Below are 19,575 nucleotides of genomic sequence, written 5' to 3' on the forward strand. Positions count from 1 at the left end.
TCTCAAATTGAAACTTCCTGGCAGATTAAAACTGTGTGCCCGACCGAGACTCGAACTCGGGACCTTTGCCTTTCGCGGGCAAGTGCTCTACCAACTGAGCTACCGAAGCACGACTCACGCCCGGTACTCACAGCTTTACTTCTGCCAGTGCCTCTTCTCCTACCTTCCAAACTTTACAGACGCTCTCCTGCGAGTCTCGGTCGGGCACACCGTTTTAATCTTCCAGGAAGTTTCATATCAGCGCACACTCCGCTGCGGAGTGAAAATCTCATTCTGGAAAGTCTCAAATTACTAATTCCGATTTAAATTCTCTGTTCTTTTCCTAAGCCATTTGACCTGAAAGTTGGTTTGGTTCCTTCCGTAACACCACGGTTTCCTCCTAGGTTTTTGCGCTTTTGTTTTATGCCTAATGAACACAATGTTGACTGTATTCTGAAATCAAATTATCCCTTTCTCTACGTCCTCTTTAGTTGCTGCTCCAAATCAGAACTTTTCACGTCAAGACAATTGATTGTGCGATGTATCCGGCTCGGATCCCGCCGTCTGCCGGCCTTGTCGCTTCTGGAAACAAACATTCCACTGGGCTTCTTCCGCGGTAAATCATAACTACCGCTAGCCGAAACACGAACTCCCGAAACATCTGGCGCAGCTGCTGCAACCGCACAAGGATGAGATGAATGCGTTCAGAATGAACTGAAAAGTTGTGCCGAACAACAACCCGGTCAGTTCAGATGTTTCGCTATTTACAAGGCTACACTACCAAGGGTGCATTCGTCCCCCTTTTCGCAGATGAAGTAATCAAGTTGTTCCCATGCATGGAGCATGTCAGGTTACTTTTATGTGAAATGGTAATTTCTAGGAACAGCTGGAAGGAACTGCATAGCAAGTCTGTCAAATCCAGTGACTGCCAATTTTTTTAAGGAGTAATTCGAAAAGCGGACACTATATTCAGTACTCCGTTAAACGACAGTCGCTCAGGTACATGGATGACACCCTCGTCGTATGGAACCATGGTAAAGGTAAGCGCCTTCCTAAGACATCCGAACGGTCTCCATGCCAACATCAAATTTTCTAGAAAAAAAATCTGATAATGAGGGATGAGGAGGACCTGGGCCACAGCTTGTATTGAAAATTGACACAAGGGGAAATAATTGTACAATTCCTCAAATCATTACCAAGAAACACAAGAAAATGACTAAAGGTCTCAGATCGGTAAGGGACGAAATGAACCCACTCGCAATGTCGGGAATATACCGCATACCACGTACGCGTGGAAAGGTCTGTGGGCGAATGACCGAATGCTCCATCAGTACCAGGATCATAGATATAAAGATTTTTGCAGTCTGGGACAGAATTAAGACGTGACGGAGCATGCCCATTGTGAGGCAGACCACGTAGTAATATTCGCTCTTATGCAGGTTTTCGCTGTGGAGAGAGCTATCGCTCCCGTTTGTTCAGGGAAGGCACACAAATTCACTAACATGACAATAGTTTCAACGAGAAAGAAGAAAAGCTCATGGTAAACGGATCCTGAATTCCCGTATCGCAAGAAACGATCGTTGCAGGTAACAAGGGGAGAATCACAGCGGTAATGACAATGGAAAATCCCCGAGACTTTGGTGCTACAGGCAGATACACTCTCAGCCCGGGGACTCGACTGCAGTGCGTCACCAGCAATGGAGAGGGAATCTTCAACAATGCCAGCCAGCTGTGCTGGTGGAATGCCACAAAAATCAATAAACGTCCGCCGAACATCTTGGGACAATAGCCGGCAGGTAATATGTCAACAAATGGCTACGATGCCCTCAGCGCCTTTGTATAAAGTTGGCCGAAATCCCCGTTCTATCTGCGGAAAGGGCTCACCACAATCGTTCGTTCTGAGAAGCCGTGTAGATCTACAAGTGCGTTAACCTCTAGAACAAGACAGAGGAATGCCTGAGGCTGAACGGTAGCTGGATTCATTTCTTACGGAGAACAACGGCCACAGGTAGCGAGCTATTAGGCTAGCGGCTAACGGCAGTGGAAAACCCCTGTGTCAGAGTCGCTGCGAGTACATAATGACGACCGCCGGTTTGCACATCTTTTGTCCACAGGGAGCTACAGAGGAGAACGTTTAGACCACTGGCCATTAGTTAAACGGTCTTCTGCTCAGGTGTGGATCCAGGGTTCGCTTCAGTGCGGGGGTTACCCTTTGCTGCTTCCCTCCCCCCCCCCCCCCCCCCCCCAAGCCCTCCTTCCACCAAACACGCTAATATAACTTCCTGTTAGGCACTCTTATAGCTGCTCCAGATTCTCCGATTTTAATAAGAAGAAGAAGAACAACAACAAAATATATTAAATATTTAATATGACAATAATAATAATAATAATAATAATGTTTTCATGACTGGTTACTACATCGCTTTACCATAACGTCGAAGAAACTGTTTCAGGAAAACACATCATTTGACAGGCATTCTGCCGAAAATTTGAGAGAAGCGTGTCATGCTATTGATTTAAGAACTATAATAGTAAAAACACTCTCACAACATTGACATTAGTATGATTTACAACATATAAAATCGAAGTATCGTATAACCGTCATCGCCCACTAAGCACTAGGAGTGAACACAGCCGTGCAGACAGTAACTATGCGAGCCTGTAAATGATGGGAACGCTGTTTCCTTCAGTCGTTTCCTCCTGGGTTTGATAAAGTCAGCTTTCATTTTTCTTGTTGGAGGGTCATTCCCTTCTGTCTTCTCTCACACAACTTCCTCTGGTTTGCCGGTTACACCTGTGGACTCACGAACTGTGCCGTACTTGTTACTGATAACAGATACGCTAGGGAGACGTGGGGTTCACAGCGGTGATATGACCTGTACGTGCCCAGTTCCGAGCGTTATGATGTCAGTTGACTTTAGTGGTCATATAGAGTCTGAGGACAACGAGCCTCCCACGTAATGAAGCTCACATCACGTATAATTGCTGCCGTGAATTAATGATACTTAGAAATATTGTGACTGGTTGTTGTATAAAACATTCTTGGACTTCTTCCCGCGTCATTTCAGGGTAAAACCTAGGAACTTTCGACGACTACCTCCATCATGTTCGTCAGGAGCAACTGACGGTCCAAACTTTTGCTGTGGTGGCCTTATGTAGCCCATAGACGGTTTCTGATTGGTCGGTAATTACGTACAGCTGCATTTAGGAACAAGGATGGTGATGAAAAGTGAAGGAAGCTTAGAATACCCCATCGATATCGCGGACATTAGGAACTGAGCGTCATCTCAGTTTGGAAATGGTGATTAAGGACATCGGAAGGGCTGTTTCTGAAAGTAGAGAACGAATGATGTAGTTTGTAGAATCCTAAACGGCGCCTCTAATCTATTTTTTCTGGTTAGCGGCGTCTGAGTAGCAGTGCGAGCATGAGAAACGAGGTGAATGTCTCGCGTTGGAACTTCCTGGCACTGCTCTGATTAACGCCGAAACGTTGGCTACATCCCCAATGCAAAACGAGTGCAAGTCAGGAATTGACAACGTTGCAGAAGCTCGTGTGGTCTGTGAGCTAGGAGACAGATACACTATGCAGACAATAAGCTCCTGATGCCTCAAGGAACGGGTTTTGTTGCCATTGGCCTATGTAGCCGCCAGCGGTACGCATCTCCTGTTCGTCAGTATTTTGTAGCTGTCTCCTGTAAGGATCAAAGGTGAGAACTGAGTTGAAACGGGCCGTAGTTGGTCTCAGGTTCGAGCATTCCCTAACAGACACTGCACCGGAGCTACATTCAGAACACACGCTATATTTGTGAATAAGTAACGATACGGAAGCTCTGCACGCATTCATCGCCCTGGAAGATGTACATACATATTTGACAGGTTCCACGGAACTTTAAAGCGTACTCCACGGACATCCTCGACAACTATCGCATAGGATTTCCAACGTAATTCAGATTCAGAGGTCTGTGATAAGATGATTCATCGGGGGGCAATCACGTTTATTTCTTTATGGCCGAACTGCTGCCCAGAATTCGATGATCACAAAAAAAGTAATGTCGGTTAGAGTGGTACAAAGAAAGTCGCCGTTGATTCTTTCCCTGCAAAAACATCCCAACCGATTTTCTTTTCCATTACATGTATAATAACCTCAGTGCCGATGGAGCATAAATTTTAACCTTCCATCCTTTTGCCTAATACTCCCTGTTTGTGAACTTCAATTTTATATCATGTATATGCTATCAGAAGGTTATCACCGTGCACCAGACTCACAACCAATTAAGCTCCGGACACAAAAACCACTGACACGAACAGCTACGAGTTTGCTATCGCATAACGCTGCACCAGCACTGAAGAGTGAAAAGTAAGTAAGTGGAAGGTAGTTACGGATTATGCATCTTTCCTCGAGGAATAATTAGTAAACGACTTTTGATTACTTGCTTCGTGAAATCATCGTAGCGACCATTTATTTCTAGTTTAGAACTTCGGGTCTTTGTTTGAGACATGCTGCTCACGAGACGTGCGGATATGCGCAAAGTAATTCTAGTTGATATTAGGAAATGAACATTTACAGCAAACATTAAGGGAAGGTAACAGTTTGACAATATCGAAATAACATTCAAAAATTATACAAGTTTCTGAACTTGTCCTTATCCACTTTTCGGGCGCAACAAATAGGATAAGCAAAAACCTCCAATATTGAATATCAACTGGCGTTGGCATTTAATGTCTTTTTAATACGCTTAGAAAAATCATTACTACAATACCTAACAGTGAGCACACTGATTTTATTAGTCCACATTGACCAACATGGGTGCGAAAAAGATTCAGATTTATTTCAGGTACGTTATCAAGAGACATTCCGTCATATACTGCCCCTAGGCTAACTCTTGCTTTCAGTCTTGTATTTTATTTTTCTGTCTGAGTTGAACGCGTTTTCCACTTTCAAAGACCACATTGACGTTTTTGAGTGTTACATCTACTTCAGTATGCCACTTTCATTCGGTCACAAATGCTATACACGGATGAAAAGCTTCCACATGTGTTCTTACACTTCTTATGTATAGTATCCATTTCGAGTACCCCTTCTTCCTACTTGAACCGAAGTGTTGCTTGATTTGCAGGATGACAGTCTTTGCTTTCCATACTCACACAGATTGTAATAGGAAGCTTGAAAAAAACAGACACAGGATATGTTATCAAGTTTTGCGGTAGCTGATATAAAGTATGAAATTTTCTTAAGGACTCTCTTTGTACGATGTTCTTTAGCTCCGAACGTCATCTACACTGCTGGAAATTGAAATAAGAACACCGTGAATTCATTGTCCCAGGAAGGGGAAACTTTATTGACACATTCCTGGGGTCAGATACATCACATGATCACACTGACAGAACCACAGGCACATAGACACAGGCAACAGAGCATGCACAATGTCGGCACTAGTACAGTGTATATCCACCTTTCGCAGCAATGCAGGCTGCTATTCTCCCATGGAGACGATCGTAGAGATGCTGGATGTAGTCCTGTGGAACGGCTTGCCATGCCATTTCCACCTGGCGCCTCAGTTGGACCAGCGTTCGTGCTGGACGTGCAGACCGCGTGAGACGACGCTTCATCCAGTCCCAAACATGCTCAATGGGGGACAGATCCGGAGATCTTGCTGGCCAGGGTAGTTGACTTACACCTTCTAGAGCACGTTGGGTGGCACGGGATACATGCGGACGTGCATTGTCCTGTTGGAACAGCAAGTTCCCTTGCCGGTCTAGGAATGGTAGAACGATGGGTTCGATGACGGTTTGGATGTACCGTGCACTATTCAGTGTCCCCTCGACGATCACCAGTGGTGTACGGCCAGTGTAGGAGATCGCTCCCCACACCATGATGCCGGGTGTTGGCCCTGTGTGCCTCGGTCGTATGCAGTCCTGATTGTGGCGCTCACCTGCACGGCGCCAAACACGCATACGACCATCATTGGCACCAAGGCAGAAGCGACTCTCATCGCTGAAGACGACACGTCTCCATTCGTCCCTCCATTCACGCCTGTCGCGACACCACTGGAGGTGGGCTGCACGATGTTGGGGCGTGAGCGGAAGACGGCCTAACGGTGTGCGGGACCGTAGCCCAGCTTCATGGAGACGGTTGCGAATGGTCCTCGCCGATACCCCAGGAGCAACAGTGTCCCTAATTTGCTGGGAAGTGGCGGTGCGGTCCCCTACGGCACTGCGTAGGATCCTACGGTCTTGGCGTGCATCCGTGCGTCGCTGTGGTCCGGTCCCAGGTCGACGGGCACGTGCACCTTCCGCCGACCACTGGCGACAACATCGATGTACTGTGGAGACCTCACGCCCCACGTGTTGAGCAATTCGGCGGTACGTCCACCCGGCCTCCCGCATGTCCACTATACGCCCTCGCTCAAAGTCCGTCAACTGCACATACGGTTCACGTCCACGCTGTCGCAGCATGCTACCAGTGTTAAAGACTGCGATGGAGCTCCGTATGCCACGGCAAACTGGCTGACACTGACGGCGGCGGTGCACAAATGCTGCGCAGCTAGTGCCATTCGACGGCCAACACCGCGGTTCCTGGTGTGTCCGCTGTGCCGTGCGTGTGATCATTGCTTGTACAGCCCTCTCGCAGTGTCCAGAGCAAGTATGGTGGGTCTGACACACCGGTGTCAATGTGTTCTTTTTTCCATTTCCAGGAGTGTATTTTTTATAGCGTGAGATGTTGATGTCACATATTTAGTTAGAAACACTTTCGTAGAGAAGTGAACACTCTTCGACAGTAGTAAATAATGTGTCGGTATCTGATTTTAACGTATCCTTCCCTTTCATTAAACGCGATCTTTCGACTGTACAGTAAGTCACAACCGTTGAATGCAAACTATCGAAGCAGAAATCGCTAAGGAAATAATTCAGTATTTTTAGTGTGGACAATGTGCGACTCCCGTCACTGAAGACAGTCGACCTGAAGAGCGAACTGCAATACAAAATAGTTTGAATCAAAAATTGAAGAGCTCAGTTTCGTGATTTATTGTGAATGAATATGACGGGTGGATGTGTTCTTTGTTTCAGAAGCTACAAACGTAATTCCCACGTGTTTTGTTTTGTTTTTGGTGGTGGGAAATGTTAAGGAACAAAGGTCTCTCGTACTCTGAGAGGTCGTACAATGCCCTAACCGTGGCAGACACGCGATTCCTCGCCCCTCTCGGTGTAGCGCGGCGCTGCTACGAAGGTTCGGTCGTCTCATGAATTTCAAACCAGACTATTAGTTCGGCGAAGACCTTCGGCCTGGCCGGTAGTGGTTCTTTGAAATTGCCGGACCGCATCGTTGTGTGGCCGCGCATTAATTCTTCCCGGACCCTCGTTCTGGTTGTCGGAACACGCACGGAAAATTTACTTTTAATCAATTTGCGTCCTTACTCTTGGCAGTTACCGAGAAAATGGCGTTATAATCGGTACCGTTCCGAGGAAAACGGTAACCGCTGTGTATTTTTATAGTCACTGACTCAGAACGTGTCAGGTGTGGCACTTACGTGATTCTTTCCCTGCGTAGGTTAAGGGATCGGTATTCCACTTAAAAAACCGCAGTGCCTATGGAAAAATGTTGATTGTCAGATTCGCCGTATTTCGTGAAATGTCGCAAAAGTCGAAGAGCTAAAAATTATGTCTTACCGGATCTGTGTATTGAAAGGAGTCGGGGATTTCATTACCTGTTCCTGACGTCCATAATAAATAGTCTGTGTAAGTGTGTTCAGTTAATGGACTTACGGGTACTAAAAGCCGACAGCATTCCGACAGCCTGAGGGCGAACGGCAAAGCCAATGGTGGAAACACCCCACATCTGCACCGCCAAAGAAATACTTGTTACTTGCACAAGTTCCCGTAAGGTCACGATGACATCCTTCTACTACATAGGCGCTCTGGTTGTCGAGTTCTAGAGCATGGAACCGCAATCAGTGCACGGCGCTATGAAGACACTTTGCAGAAACTGCGACGCACCACAAAGTGAAAATGCCCGGCAATGCTGTCTGCAGCACGATCACGCCCACCCCACACTGCCAATCGAACAAAGGCTGCGCTTCAGCCATTGGGTTGGGAAACACTGCAGCATCCTCCGTACACCCGGGATCTTTCACCGTGTGATTTTCAAATCTTTTGTGAGCTGCAGACAGATATGCATGGAGGTCGGCCTCAGTCGGGCGAGGAAGTACAATTATGGATGCGGTTGTGAATCTGTTAGTGGCTGACCACTTTCTACGAAATAGGAATTGATCGTCTCTTGTCCTAGTAGGATAACTGTCTTAACGCCCCTTGTAGGCAGTCAAATGAAAACCGAACGCCCACCAAAACTTACGCCAAGGTCAAGTTAAAACACTAGACTCGAATTCGCAAAGTCAGTGATTCCATCCCCGCTTGGCAATCCAGATGTAGGTTTTTCGTTTTCTTCCAAAATATACACTACTGGGCATTAAAATTGCTACACCAAGACGAAATGCAGATCATAGACGGGTATTCATTGGACAAATATATTATACTAGAACTGACATGATTTTCACGCAGTTTGGGTGCATACATCCTGAGAAATCAGTACCCAGAACAACCACCTCTGGCCGTAATGACGGCCTTGATACGCCTGGGTATTGAGTCAAACAGAGCTTGGATGGCGTGTACGGTCCAGCTGCCCATGCAGCTTCAACACGATACCACAGTTCATCAAGAGTAGTGACTGGCGTATTGTGACGGGCCAGTTGCTCGGCCACCATTGACCGAACGTTTTCAATTGGAGAGAGATCTGGGGAATGTGCTGGCCAGGGCAGCAGTCGAACATTTTCTGTATCCAGAAAGGGCCGTACAGGACCTGCAACATGCGGTCGTGCATTATCCTGCTGAAATGTAGGGTTTCGCAGGGAGCGAATGAAGGGTAGAGTCACGGGTCGTAACGTATCTGAAATGTAACGTCCACTGTTCAAAGTGCCGTCAATGCGAACAAGAGGTCACCGAGACGTGTAACCAATGGCACCCCATAGCATCACGCCGGGTGATACGCCAGTATGGCGATGGCGAATACACGCTTCCAATGTACGTTCACCGCTATGTCGCCAAACACGGATGCGACTATCATGATGCTGTAAACAGAACCTGGACTCACCCGAAAAAAATGTCGTTTTGCCATTTGTGCACCCAGGTTCGTCGACGAGTACACCATCGCAGGCGCTCCTTTCGGTGATGTAGCGTCAAGGGTTACAGCAGCCATGGTCTCCGAGCTGATAGCCCATGCTGCTCCAAGCGTCGTCGAACTGTTCGTGCAGATGGTTGTTGTCTTGCAAACGTCCCCATCTGTTGACTCAGGAATCGAGACGTGGCTGCACGATCCGTTCCAGCCATGCGGATAAGATGCCTGTCATCTCGACTGCTAGTGATACGAGGCCGTTGGGATCCAGCATGGTGTTCCGTATTGGCCTCCTGAACCCACTGATTGCATTTTCTGCTACGAGTCATTGGATCTCGACCAACGCGAGCAGCAATGTCGCGACACGATAAACCGCAATCGCGATAGGCTACAATCCGACCTTTATCAAAGTCGGAAACGTGATGGTACGCATTTCTCCTCCTTACACGAGGCATCACAACAACGTTTCACCAGGCAACACCGGTCAACTGCTGTTTGTGTATGAGGAATCGGTTGGAAACTTTCCTCATGTTAGCACATTGTAGGTGTCGCCACCGGCGCCAACTTTGTGTGAATGCTCTGAAAACTTATCATTTGCATATCACATCATCTTCTTCCTGTCGGTTAAATATCGCGTCTGTAGCACGTCATCTTCGTGGTGTAGCAATTTTAATGGCCAGTGGGGTATTAAGGCAATCGTCGGTATTGTCCATTTCAGGAGGACGTGGCTAATTTCCTTCTCGATCCTTCCCCAATCCGTGCTTTGGCTCCATGAGCATCGGTGTGACGTTAAACCCAATCTTCCTTCTTTCCTTCTTTCTCAATCTATATATTATTGACCCTGTTCCCTAGGTTCTAACGCGACCTCGAAGGGATAATGCTGCACTCAGGGCGGAAGCCGGACTGGACACAGCAACAGTATTGACTAATTTATTACGAACGCGAGAGTGTCAAGTGGCTGACCTGTCTTGAAGAGGACGATGGCCCTGAGGCAGGCGTACTCGTGCGCGTCGACGGCCATGTGGGCGAACCTGAGGAGAGCCTCCTGGAAGAGCCTGAGCTGGTGCAGCAGCGCCAGGGACCTGCTGGAGCCCAGCAGCGCCGCGAGCTGCGACACGTCCAGAGACAGCATCAGCTGCGCCGCGCCCACCACGAACAGGTCTCGCCAGCTCTCCTCCAGCAGCAGCAGCTGTCGACACACCACAGAACGCGTCTCAGAACTACTGCCCGCCTCGCCGCCTTTTTGGTCGCCATCTAGTGAACCCTTCAGTCCAATGGGTCATGAGCCCAGGTTACATCCAAATATCTAGGTTCTCCAGAAGAGAGTGACGTCTATGGAGATAATGATGTGCGAGCAAAAGTCAAAGCGACCAGGATGAGATTCAGAGGCACCACTGGCGTTCTTCGTGGTGAGAAGATGCCTATCCACCTGAAATCGAAGACATACCACATAATGGTAAGGGCAGTTGCATTATATGGTACCGAGTGCTGGCCCATACCTGGAAGTGTTGAACACTCACTACATGCCATGGAATTGCATATGCTGAGAAGATCATTGGGCTTTTCCCTGCTCGACCATATCAACAATATAAGGATCTGACAATGAGAATGAAGACTTTGACAGTATGGACACTCCATATGGTTACCACCTACTTCATTCATCAGCTCAGCCTACCAATCTGTTGAAGGCCAGAGACAACACAGAAGATCACGATGGCTTGACTCACTGAAAGAGTTAGAGTGTAAGAAATGGTGTGCACTGACCGAAAAGCGCACCCTACGCCAGTGAGAATGTGCTATTAATAATAATAATAATAATAATAATAAGAAGAAGAAGAAGAAGAAGAAGAAAAAACTGCTACCATTCTTAGGAGTTACTGTTCTTCAGTCATAACCACTGGACCTGCCACAGTATTCACTCGTCTAAAGAACAGTGACACTTGAGGAAAATACCAGCACTGGACCTGAAACTATTCAGTCCTGTAATCGGCATTTTTCTGAGGAATCGCTATTATTGATATGGATAACCCAGAACCTATAACATTATTTAGCCATCTGGAGAATGATGGCGCCTGAGGAAATCCCCAGCACTTGATCTGAAACGTTTCAGATCTGGTATCATCGGTCCACAGATAGATAAATCCTAGGCCCATCAAACACTGAGCCATTTGAGTAGCATCACGAAAATGATCCCAACACTGAACCAGAAATACAAGTTTTCTTTAATTTACGTCTATGGTCACAAACTTTTTGTCAACTGATTACCGGTTTCGGTCTATAATGACCATCATCAGATCTGTTTTGTAATAACAAAGCCCTAAAATTTACAAAACAGATCTAATGATGGTCATTATAGACCCAAACCGGTAATCGGTTAACAAAAAGTTTGTGACCATAGACGTAAATTAAAGGAAACTTATTGTATATCCGGGTCCCTGTTTTATTCGTGACAATGTCGCAGCTTGTAGAACCAGAAATTATTCACTCATGAGGTCGGTATTTTGTTGACTGGACTATCACAGTATCCATCCACGTGAAGAAATGTGATTGCTGAGGAATATCACAAAACTGGACCTGAATGTGCCACTTGCTCAAGTCATGTCTTCTTCTGATAAGCGTAGCACCAGTTTCAGCCATCTGAAGATTGGTGATTCCTGAGGAAGCTCTCTACTACGAACCTCCTATAGTTTGTATTATCCTCAGGCGTCGCTGTTCTCCAGAGCGTTAAGCACTGTGTTCAGCCACCTGAAGAACAGTGGCTTCCGAGGAAGGTCACAGAACATTTCACTTTCAAGTCAGTAACTTGTTCAGGAGCCACTGCTCTTCAGACGCAGTATCGCTGGACTAATCAGTTTTCAGCCGTCCAAAGAATAGTGACTCTTGTGGAAGCACTGGACCTGAAACGTTGAGTGTCTCAAGATGCCGGGCAGCTAAGTGTATTATTAAGGTTTACCGGCAATATAAGCCTCCAGAACTTCTTAAATACCTTAAAAACCTTTCATTTTCATGATTTTATTATACTCACAATACTATTGATACGTACAGGTATAATGGAGAACCCATAAAAACCGTGTGAATAATACAGGACTTTCAAATCTGAAGTGTTATTGACGCAGTCTTCAGTCCAAATATGGGTGGGCCGAGCAGTATACTGACTGGGAAACCACCAGCTGCATCTCTTACCTGGTCATTCATGGGCAGCGCAGTGAAGGCGGTGACGCTCTTGGCCCACTGAACGTTCATGAAGAGCAGACGCGCCGCGGACTCGCAGACAGCCTCCACAGAGCGCAGGGGGAACGTCGGCGGCAGCAGCTGAGCAACACACAAGGAAAAAGGGGGCGTCTCACTGGTCTGGCGCTCACGAGACTAACGAGATCAGTTCTAGCGGTAGACGAAGGTGGTGAACGGATATGTAGCTTCAGCATCTACCTCAGAATATAGGCTAACCTCTCAAAAATATGGACTGGAACCGGAATATTGGCATTGTTTATATTAACAGACGGCTAAAATATTGGAAGTTTGTGGCAAGTTCCTATGGGACCAAACTGCTGAGGCCATTGGTCCCTAGGTTTACACACTACTTAATCTAAGTTAAACTAACTTACGCTAAGGACAACACAAACACCTATGTCCGAGGGAGGACTCGAACCTCCAATGGAGGGGGGGGGGGGGGGGGGGGGACTCGCGTGAACCGTGGCAAGGCGCTTGAGACCGCGCGGCTACAAAGCGCAGCCAAACGGCTATAACGAGATACTTTCCAGTGGCAGATTATCTACCCAACGGCTTCCAGATGCAACAGAAATCTGATTTTAAATAATTCATATAATTATCGACTGAATTTGAAAATTTAAAATACTGTCATAATATACTCACTAAGAGCTATAACCTTACACTGATAATTCATCAGAATAATCTGGTCTATAAAGACAGGTTTTTAACATTGTTACCAAAATTCTGCAAAAGTACCTCACCCACTTATTTCAAATTTTGACACCATACTCTTATCAGCTCAGCAGCACGTGGTCTTGCGGTAGTGTTCTCGCTTCCCGTGCACGGGGTCCCGCGTTCAATTCCCGACGGGGTCAGGGATTTTTCCCTGCCTCGTGATGAATGGGTGTTGTGTCGCCTTCATCATCATTCATCCCCATTACGGTCGGAGAAAGGCAACGGTAAACCACCTCCGCTAGGACCTCGCCTAATCAGCGGTGCGGGTCTCCCGGAGTATGGGGTCTCATCATCATCACCCGTATCATCATTACAAAGGACATAGGCTACCTATTTTTTTAATATGTAAAATACGAGGGACCTTCAATAAGTAATGCAACACCTCTTCTCCGCAGCCAATTTCAGCTTTAAAAAAAAAAAAACGCAGAAAGTGTTGTAATACTTTCATGAAGTTCTAATATGTGGCGTAGGTCTCTCAGTGATTTTCTTCTGGAACAAAACCAGAGTAGCACAGATATTCATAGGCGCTTGCAGAATGTCTACGGAGGTCTGGCAGTGAACAAAAGCACGGTGAGTCCGTTATCTTCGCACGAGGTCGCGCGAACCTGTCCCATCTCCCGCGTACCGGTCGGCCGCACACAACAGTTACTCTTGGAGTGCTGGAACGCGCGGACGCACTCATTCGCGGTGATCGGCGGATCTCAATCAAACACCTCGCTGCTCAACTGGACGTCTCTGTTGGTAGTGCCGACAAACGCGTCCACCTGTTCGGATACTCAAATGCTTGTGCCCGCTGGGTTCCTGGAAGCCTAACAGAAGAGCAGCGAAGAACCGTCTGTGTGGAGTTGCTCTGCGGGAACTAGTACGCTAATAAAGCAACAGGGCAAATCTCCTAAAAAAAATTGCAATATACGGCGTCTGAGATGTATAAGCGCAGATATTTGATCATCGGTTTCTTAATATGTACGCATTTCAGTGTATTAGTTTAATGGCTAAATGTAATCCAGTCAGATTTAACCTGAAGATGTGATTCGTTATCGCGAAACTGTTTGTAACTGAATTCGGCAATAAACGAGGATTATCGACTACAAGCGGACTCTACAATCTTTTGGGAGATTTTAACACAACATTTTTAAGTTTTTTGAAGTAATCCATGAATGTAGATGATGCTGACGATAATGCCGATAATGATGGCAATAATAAAGGCGGTTAAGTATTTCTCTTAGACAGATTGACCCGGTGAGCGGCCAAATCGGCAGGTTTAGGAAGCCGTAGGCCGGCGAGGCGCGAGAACGCGGCCGGATTAGCGTGGTCTCGCGAGCCGACGGGGGTGTGCTGTGTACCATATGGTGCGGACTGCGAGACACGGAGTGGTTGGCTACAACCAGCACCGGGCACGACTCCAGCTACGTGCAGTTGGTGTGGACAGGGAATCGCTCGTGTAAAAAGAGCTTCACGAAGGCGGTGTCTACGGTATGCTGGACTGTGTAAATGGGTGGAAGGGGGAAGTGGGTGAGAAAGAGTAAGATACGTTAGCAATCAAAGAAGCTGGCAGTTACTTTACAAGGGCACCGTGCGGCAGCCAGTCAGCACCTCACCTTCATGGGCGCGACGTGGGAGGAATGGAGGGCAGCGGCGGTGGCGGCGGCTGCGGCCGCAGCGGCGGCGGCGGCCATGTCTGCGTGGGCGGCTGCCGGCACGGCGGGTGGCGGGGGCGGCGGGGGCGAGCACTGCCCCTGGGCCGGCTCCTTGAGGTAGAGCGCCAGCTGGCGCCGCAGCGTCGAGTTGCGCGGCCCGCGCTCGTGCTGCACCGCTGCGGGCAGACAGACACACATTCATACTCAGCTTTCTGTCAGCTCAGCATCGTCTCAGGCTGGTACGTGCGCAAAAATGGAAACTTCTCCGACCGACCAGTTAATGTCTCCGGCCGAGACCTGCTCGTGTAGCTTAAGGGGGGTAGGACGTCAAACGGGCCGACTAGGAGCAGGAGAGGCACCACAGAACATTTTATTTTCTACTGTCTATACGTTTGCAAATAAATTCATAAAACTTTGTCATCATGACCAGGAAGGATTCAGGATTCACACTCATAGCAGTGGAAGTGCGAAAACATAACCAAATAATTTTTATGTCCGAAAGTAGGTAAATTCCGGGCTATTTCATTACTTTAAGGTCATGTAACTATTTCGAACATTTGGCTGGAATGAAAATTTTCGAATATTATCTAATGTGTAGCAAATCAACAGTTTTCTTTTGGAGCCACTGCAAATAGTGAAATGCTAGTAAGTAAGTTTGAATATGATTAGTAACAAGTAATATACTGTCAGTGTCAACGATTCTTTTGCAAATTGCTTTCCTTAATGCAACACTCAAACGGTGCTCCGAATTCTCACGATTACTTGTCCCTTTATCTTCGGTTTCCGTAAAATAAATGACGATGGTATTAAACGGAACACTTAAACGACTGAATACAGTCATCTGAAATTGTCCCGGCTTAAGTGGAGTGATATTGCATCTTGTAGCAGATTGGGGAGGGTACTGCCAAGGGGGAGGTTACCATGAGAAAAAGATTGAATAATCTACGAAAGGATAAGGTTCTACGAGTCGGGGCGTGGAATGTCAGAAGCTTGAACGTGGTAGGGAAACTAGAAAATCTGAAAAGGGAAATGCAAAGGCTCAATGTAGATATAGTAGGGGTCAGTGAAGTGAAGTGGAAGGAAGACAAGGATTTCTGGTCAGATGAGTATCGGGTAATAGCAACAGCAGCAGAAAATGGTACAACAGGTGTAGGATTCGTTACGAATAGGAAGGTAGGGCAGAGGGTGTGTTACTGTGAACAGTTCAGTGACCGGGTTGTTCTAATCAGAATCGACAGCAGACCAACACCGACAACGATAGTTCAGGTATACATGCCGACGTCGCAAGCTGAAGATGAACAGATAGAGAAAGTGTATGAGGATATTGAAAGAGTAATGCAGTATGTAAAGGGGGACGAAAATCTAATAGTCATGGGCGACTGGAATGCAGTTGTAGGGGAAGGAGTAGAAGAAAACGTTACAGGAGAATATGGGCTGGGGACAAGGAATGAAAGAGAAGAAAGACTAATTGAGTTCTGTAACAAGTTTCAGCTAGTAATAGCGAATACCCTGTTCAAGAATCACAAGAGGAGGAGGTATACTTGGAAAAGGCCGGGAGATACGGGAAGATTTCAATTAGATTACATCATGGTCAGACAGAGATGCCGAAATCAGATACTGGATTGTAAGGCGTACCCAGGAGCAGATATAGACTCAGATCACAATATAGTAGTCATGAAGAGTAGGCTGAAGTTCAAGACATTAGTCAGGAAGAATCAGTACGCAAAGAAGTGGGATACGGAAGTACTAAGGAATGACGAGATACGTTTGAAGTTCTCTAACGCTATAGATACAGCAATAAGGAACAGCGCAGTAGGCAGTACAGTTGAAGAGGAATGGACATCTCTAAAAAGGGCCATCACAGAAGTTGGGAAAATAAATGGAAATGTCGTGCGGCTAGGGCCTCCCGTCGGGTAGACCGTTCGCCTGGTGCAGGTCTTTCGATTTGACGCCACTTCGGCGACCTGCGTGTCGATGGGGATGAAATGATGATGATTAGGACAACCCAACACCCAGTCCCTGAGCGGAGAAAATTTCCGACCCAGCCGGGAATCGAACCCGGGCCCTTCGGATTGACAGTCTGTCACGCTGACCACTCAGCTACCGGGGCGGACAGAAGTTGGGAAGGAAAACATAGGTACAAAGAAGGTAGCTGCGAAGAAACCATGGGTAACAGAAGAAATACTTCAGTTGATTAATGAAAGGAGGAAGTACAAACATGTTCCGTGAAAATCAGGAATACAGAAATACAAGTCGCTTAGGAATGAAATAAACAGGAAGTGCAGGGAAGCTAAGACGAAATGGCTGGAGGAAAAATGTGAAGACATCGAAAAAGATATGATTGTCGGAAGGACAGAATCAGCATACAGGAAAGTCAAAACAACCTTTGGTGACATTAAAAGCAACGGTGGTAACATTAAGAGTGCAACGGGAATTCCACTGTTAAATGCAGAGGAGAGAGCAGATAGGTGGAAAGAATACATTGAAAGCCTCTATGAGGGTGAAGATTTGTCTGATGTGATAGAAGAAGAAACAGGAGTCGATTTAGAAGAGATAGGGGATCCAGTATTAGAATCGGGATTTAAAAGAGCTTTGGAGGACTTACGGTCAAATATCGAGAATGCGCTAGGTGACGATCAGTTTGGCTTTAGGAAAAGTAAAGGGACGAGAGAGGCAATTCTGACTTTACGGCTAATAATGGAAGCAAGGCTAAAGAAAAATCAAGGCACTTTCATAGGATTTGTCGACCTGGAAAAAGCGTTCGACAATATAGAATGGTGCAAGCTGTTCGAGATTCTGAAAAAAGTAGGGGTAAGCTATAGGGAGAGACGGGTCATATACAATATGTACAACAACCAAGAGGGAATAATAAGAGTGGACGATCAAGAACGAAGTGCTCGTATTAAGAAGGGTGTAAGACAAGGCTGTAGCCTTTCGCCCCTACTCTTCAATCTGTACATCGAGGAAGCAATGATGGAAATAAAAGAAAGGTTCAGGAGTGGAATTAAAATACAAGGCGAAAGGATATCAATGATACGATTCGCTGATGACATTGCTATCCTGAGTGAAAGTGAAGAAGAATTAAATGATCTGCTGAACGGAATGAACAGTCTAATGAGTACACAGTATGGTTTGAGAGTAAATCGGAGAAAGACGAAGGTAATGAGAAGTAGCAGAAATGAGAACAGCGAGAAACTTAACATCAGAATTGAGGGTCACGAAGTCAATGAAGTTGAGGAATTCTGCTACCTAGGCAGTAAAATAACCAATGACGGACGGAGCAAGGAATACATCAAAAGCAGACTCGCTATGGCAAAAAAGGCATTTCTAGCCAAGAGAAGTCTACTAATATCAAATACCGGCCTTAATTTGAGGAAGAAATTTCTGAGGATGTACGTCTGGAGTACAGCATTGTATGGTAGTGAAACATGGACTGTGGGAAAACCGGAACAGAAGAGAATCGAAGCATCTGAGATGTGGTGCTATAGACGAATGTTGAAAATTAGGTGGACTGATAAGGTAAGGAATGAGGAGGTTCTACGCGGAATCGGAGAGGAAAGGAATATGTGGAAAACACTGTGAAGAAGAAGGGACAGGATGATAGGACATCTGCTAAGACATGAGGGAATGACTTCCATGGTACTACAGGGAGCTGTAGAGGGCAAAAACTGTAGAGGAAGACAGAGATTGGAATACGTCAAGCAAATAATTGAGGACGTAGGTTGCAAGTGCTACTCTGAGATGAAGAGGTTAGCACAGGAAAGGAATTCGTGGCGGGCCGCATCAAACCAGTCAGTAGACTGATGACAAAAAAAAAAAAAAAAAAAAAAAAATCAGTTTGCGTCTGGTTTTTCCCGAAACTGTCACAGAAAAACCATCAGTAACATCGCAATGATAGCGACATACTAACTTGGAAGAGATGCTGCTTAAGGCAACGTGTATAAGCGTGCGTGAGCGGCCTTCGCAGCGAATGGAGAACAGGGTTGTCTACCAGGGGGGAGTGGATCGTCCTTTTGTCCGAATTGCCTCCGCCAGCCAGCAGCCGCCGAGGTATTGTCTGGTTACCCCGTGAGCCACAGGGTGCACGCAAAGTACTACCCAGCTGCCACCGGAATCTCGTTAAGTATCTCTCACCACTGTCTACGTGATGTCCCACACTTTGGTGCCACGTGCTGTCGGCTGTCATCCTTTTCGAGGAATACGTGCACATTCAGTGGCCTATGCAGCAGTATGAAAGTGTCGTGTGTGACTGAGGATACGTCAGCAGACATCAGCACCGCATGGCGTCTGCAGCAGTCAGTTAACGCTGTACGAGTGATAACTTTTAGCCCAAGCGCGCAGGGACTACAGAGTCAGTCGAACACTTTTTCCACACTTTTTTTGTTTTTTGGAATATCAGTTTGTTAACGCGATGGTGCGGCCGTCTTTTGCCAGTCTGGTCTGCTGTTTTAGGCCACTCATCTATACAGGTTCTGTCTAGACGCCCACAGGATATTCACTATGGAGATGGTATCCTGAACAGCAAATCTTCGATTAAGAGAAATATTGAATTTTAAACAAACTGCCACGATGAACTTCAGTGTCAACGAATTATAAATTAATATTTATGGTTTGTTGTTTTAACTACTTTCTTCTTCTTCTTCTTCTTCTTCTTCTTCAAGTACCTCTTCCTCCAAAACATTGACGGTCAGTAGCATTGTCTCCTGTTTGTTCATGATTTTCTGAAGAATGATTCCGTGCTCAGTTCAAACCACTGGCTAAATATTTTTAGGCAAGGCAACATTCTACGTGCTAGATCACGTCCGCCGTCAGTCTTTCCTTGAAGTATCAGGAAGTATTTTTCGTTGC

At 46.5% G+C, this 19,575-nt stretch overlaps 1 protein-coding gene across 1 annotated transcript in view; it reads right to left on the reverse strand.

Moving 5' to 3' along the window:
- LOC124594557 (nuclear receptor subfamily 2 group E member 1-like) overlaps positions 1-19,575 on the reverse strand; it is a 49,513-nt gene that overhangs the window by 20,601 nt on the left and 9,337 nt on the right. Inside the window, exons 5-7 of the mRNA XM_047132929.1 lie at positions 14,822-14,903; positions 12,329-12,491; positions 10,109-10,334 (exon numbers count right to left, since the gene is read on the reverse strand). Coding sequence (XP_046988885.1) covers positions 10,109-10,334; positions 12,329-12,491; positions 14,822-14,903 — 471 coding nt within the window. The remainder of the gene's footprint in view (positions 1-10,108; positions 10,335-12,328; positions 12,492-14,821; positions 14,904-19,575) is intronic.

Source organism: Schistocerca americana, chromosome 2 (genome assembly GCF_021461395.2).
Source record: "Schistocerca americana isolate TAMUIC-IGC-003095 chromosome 2, iqSchAmer2.1, whole genome shotgun sequence".
In the NCBI taxonomy this organism is placed as follows: Eukaryota; Metazoa; Arthropoda; class Insecta; order Orthoptera; family Acrididae; genus Schistocerca; species Schistocerca americana.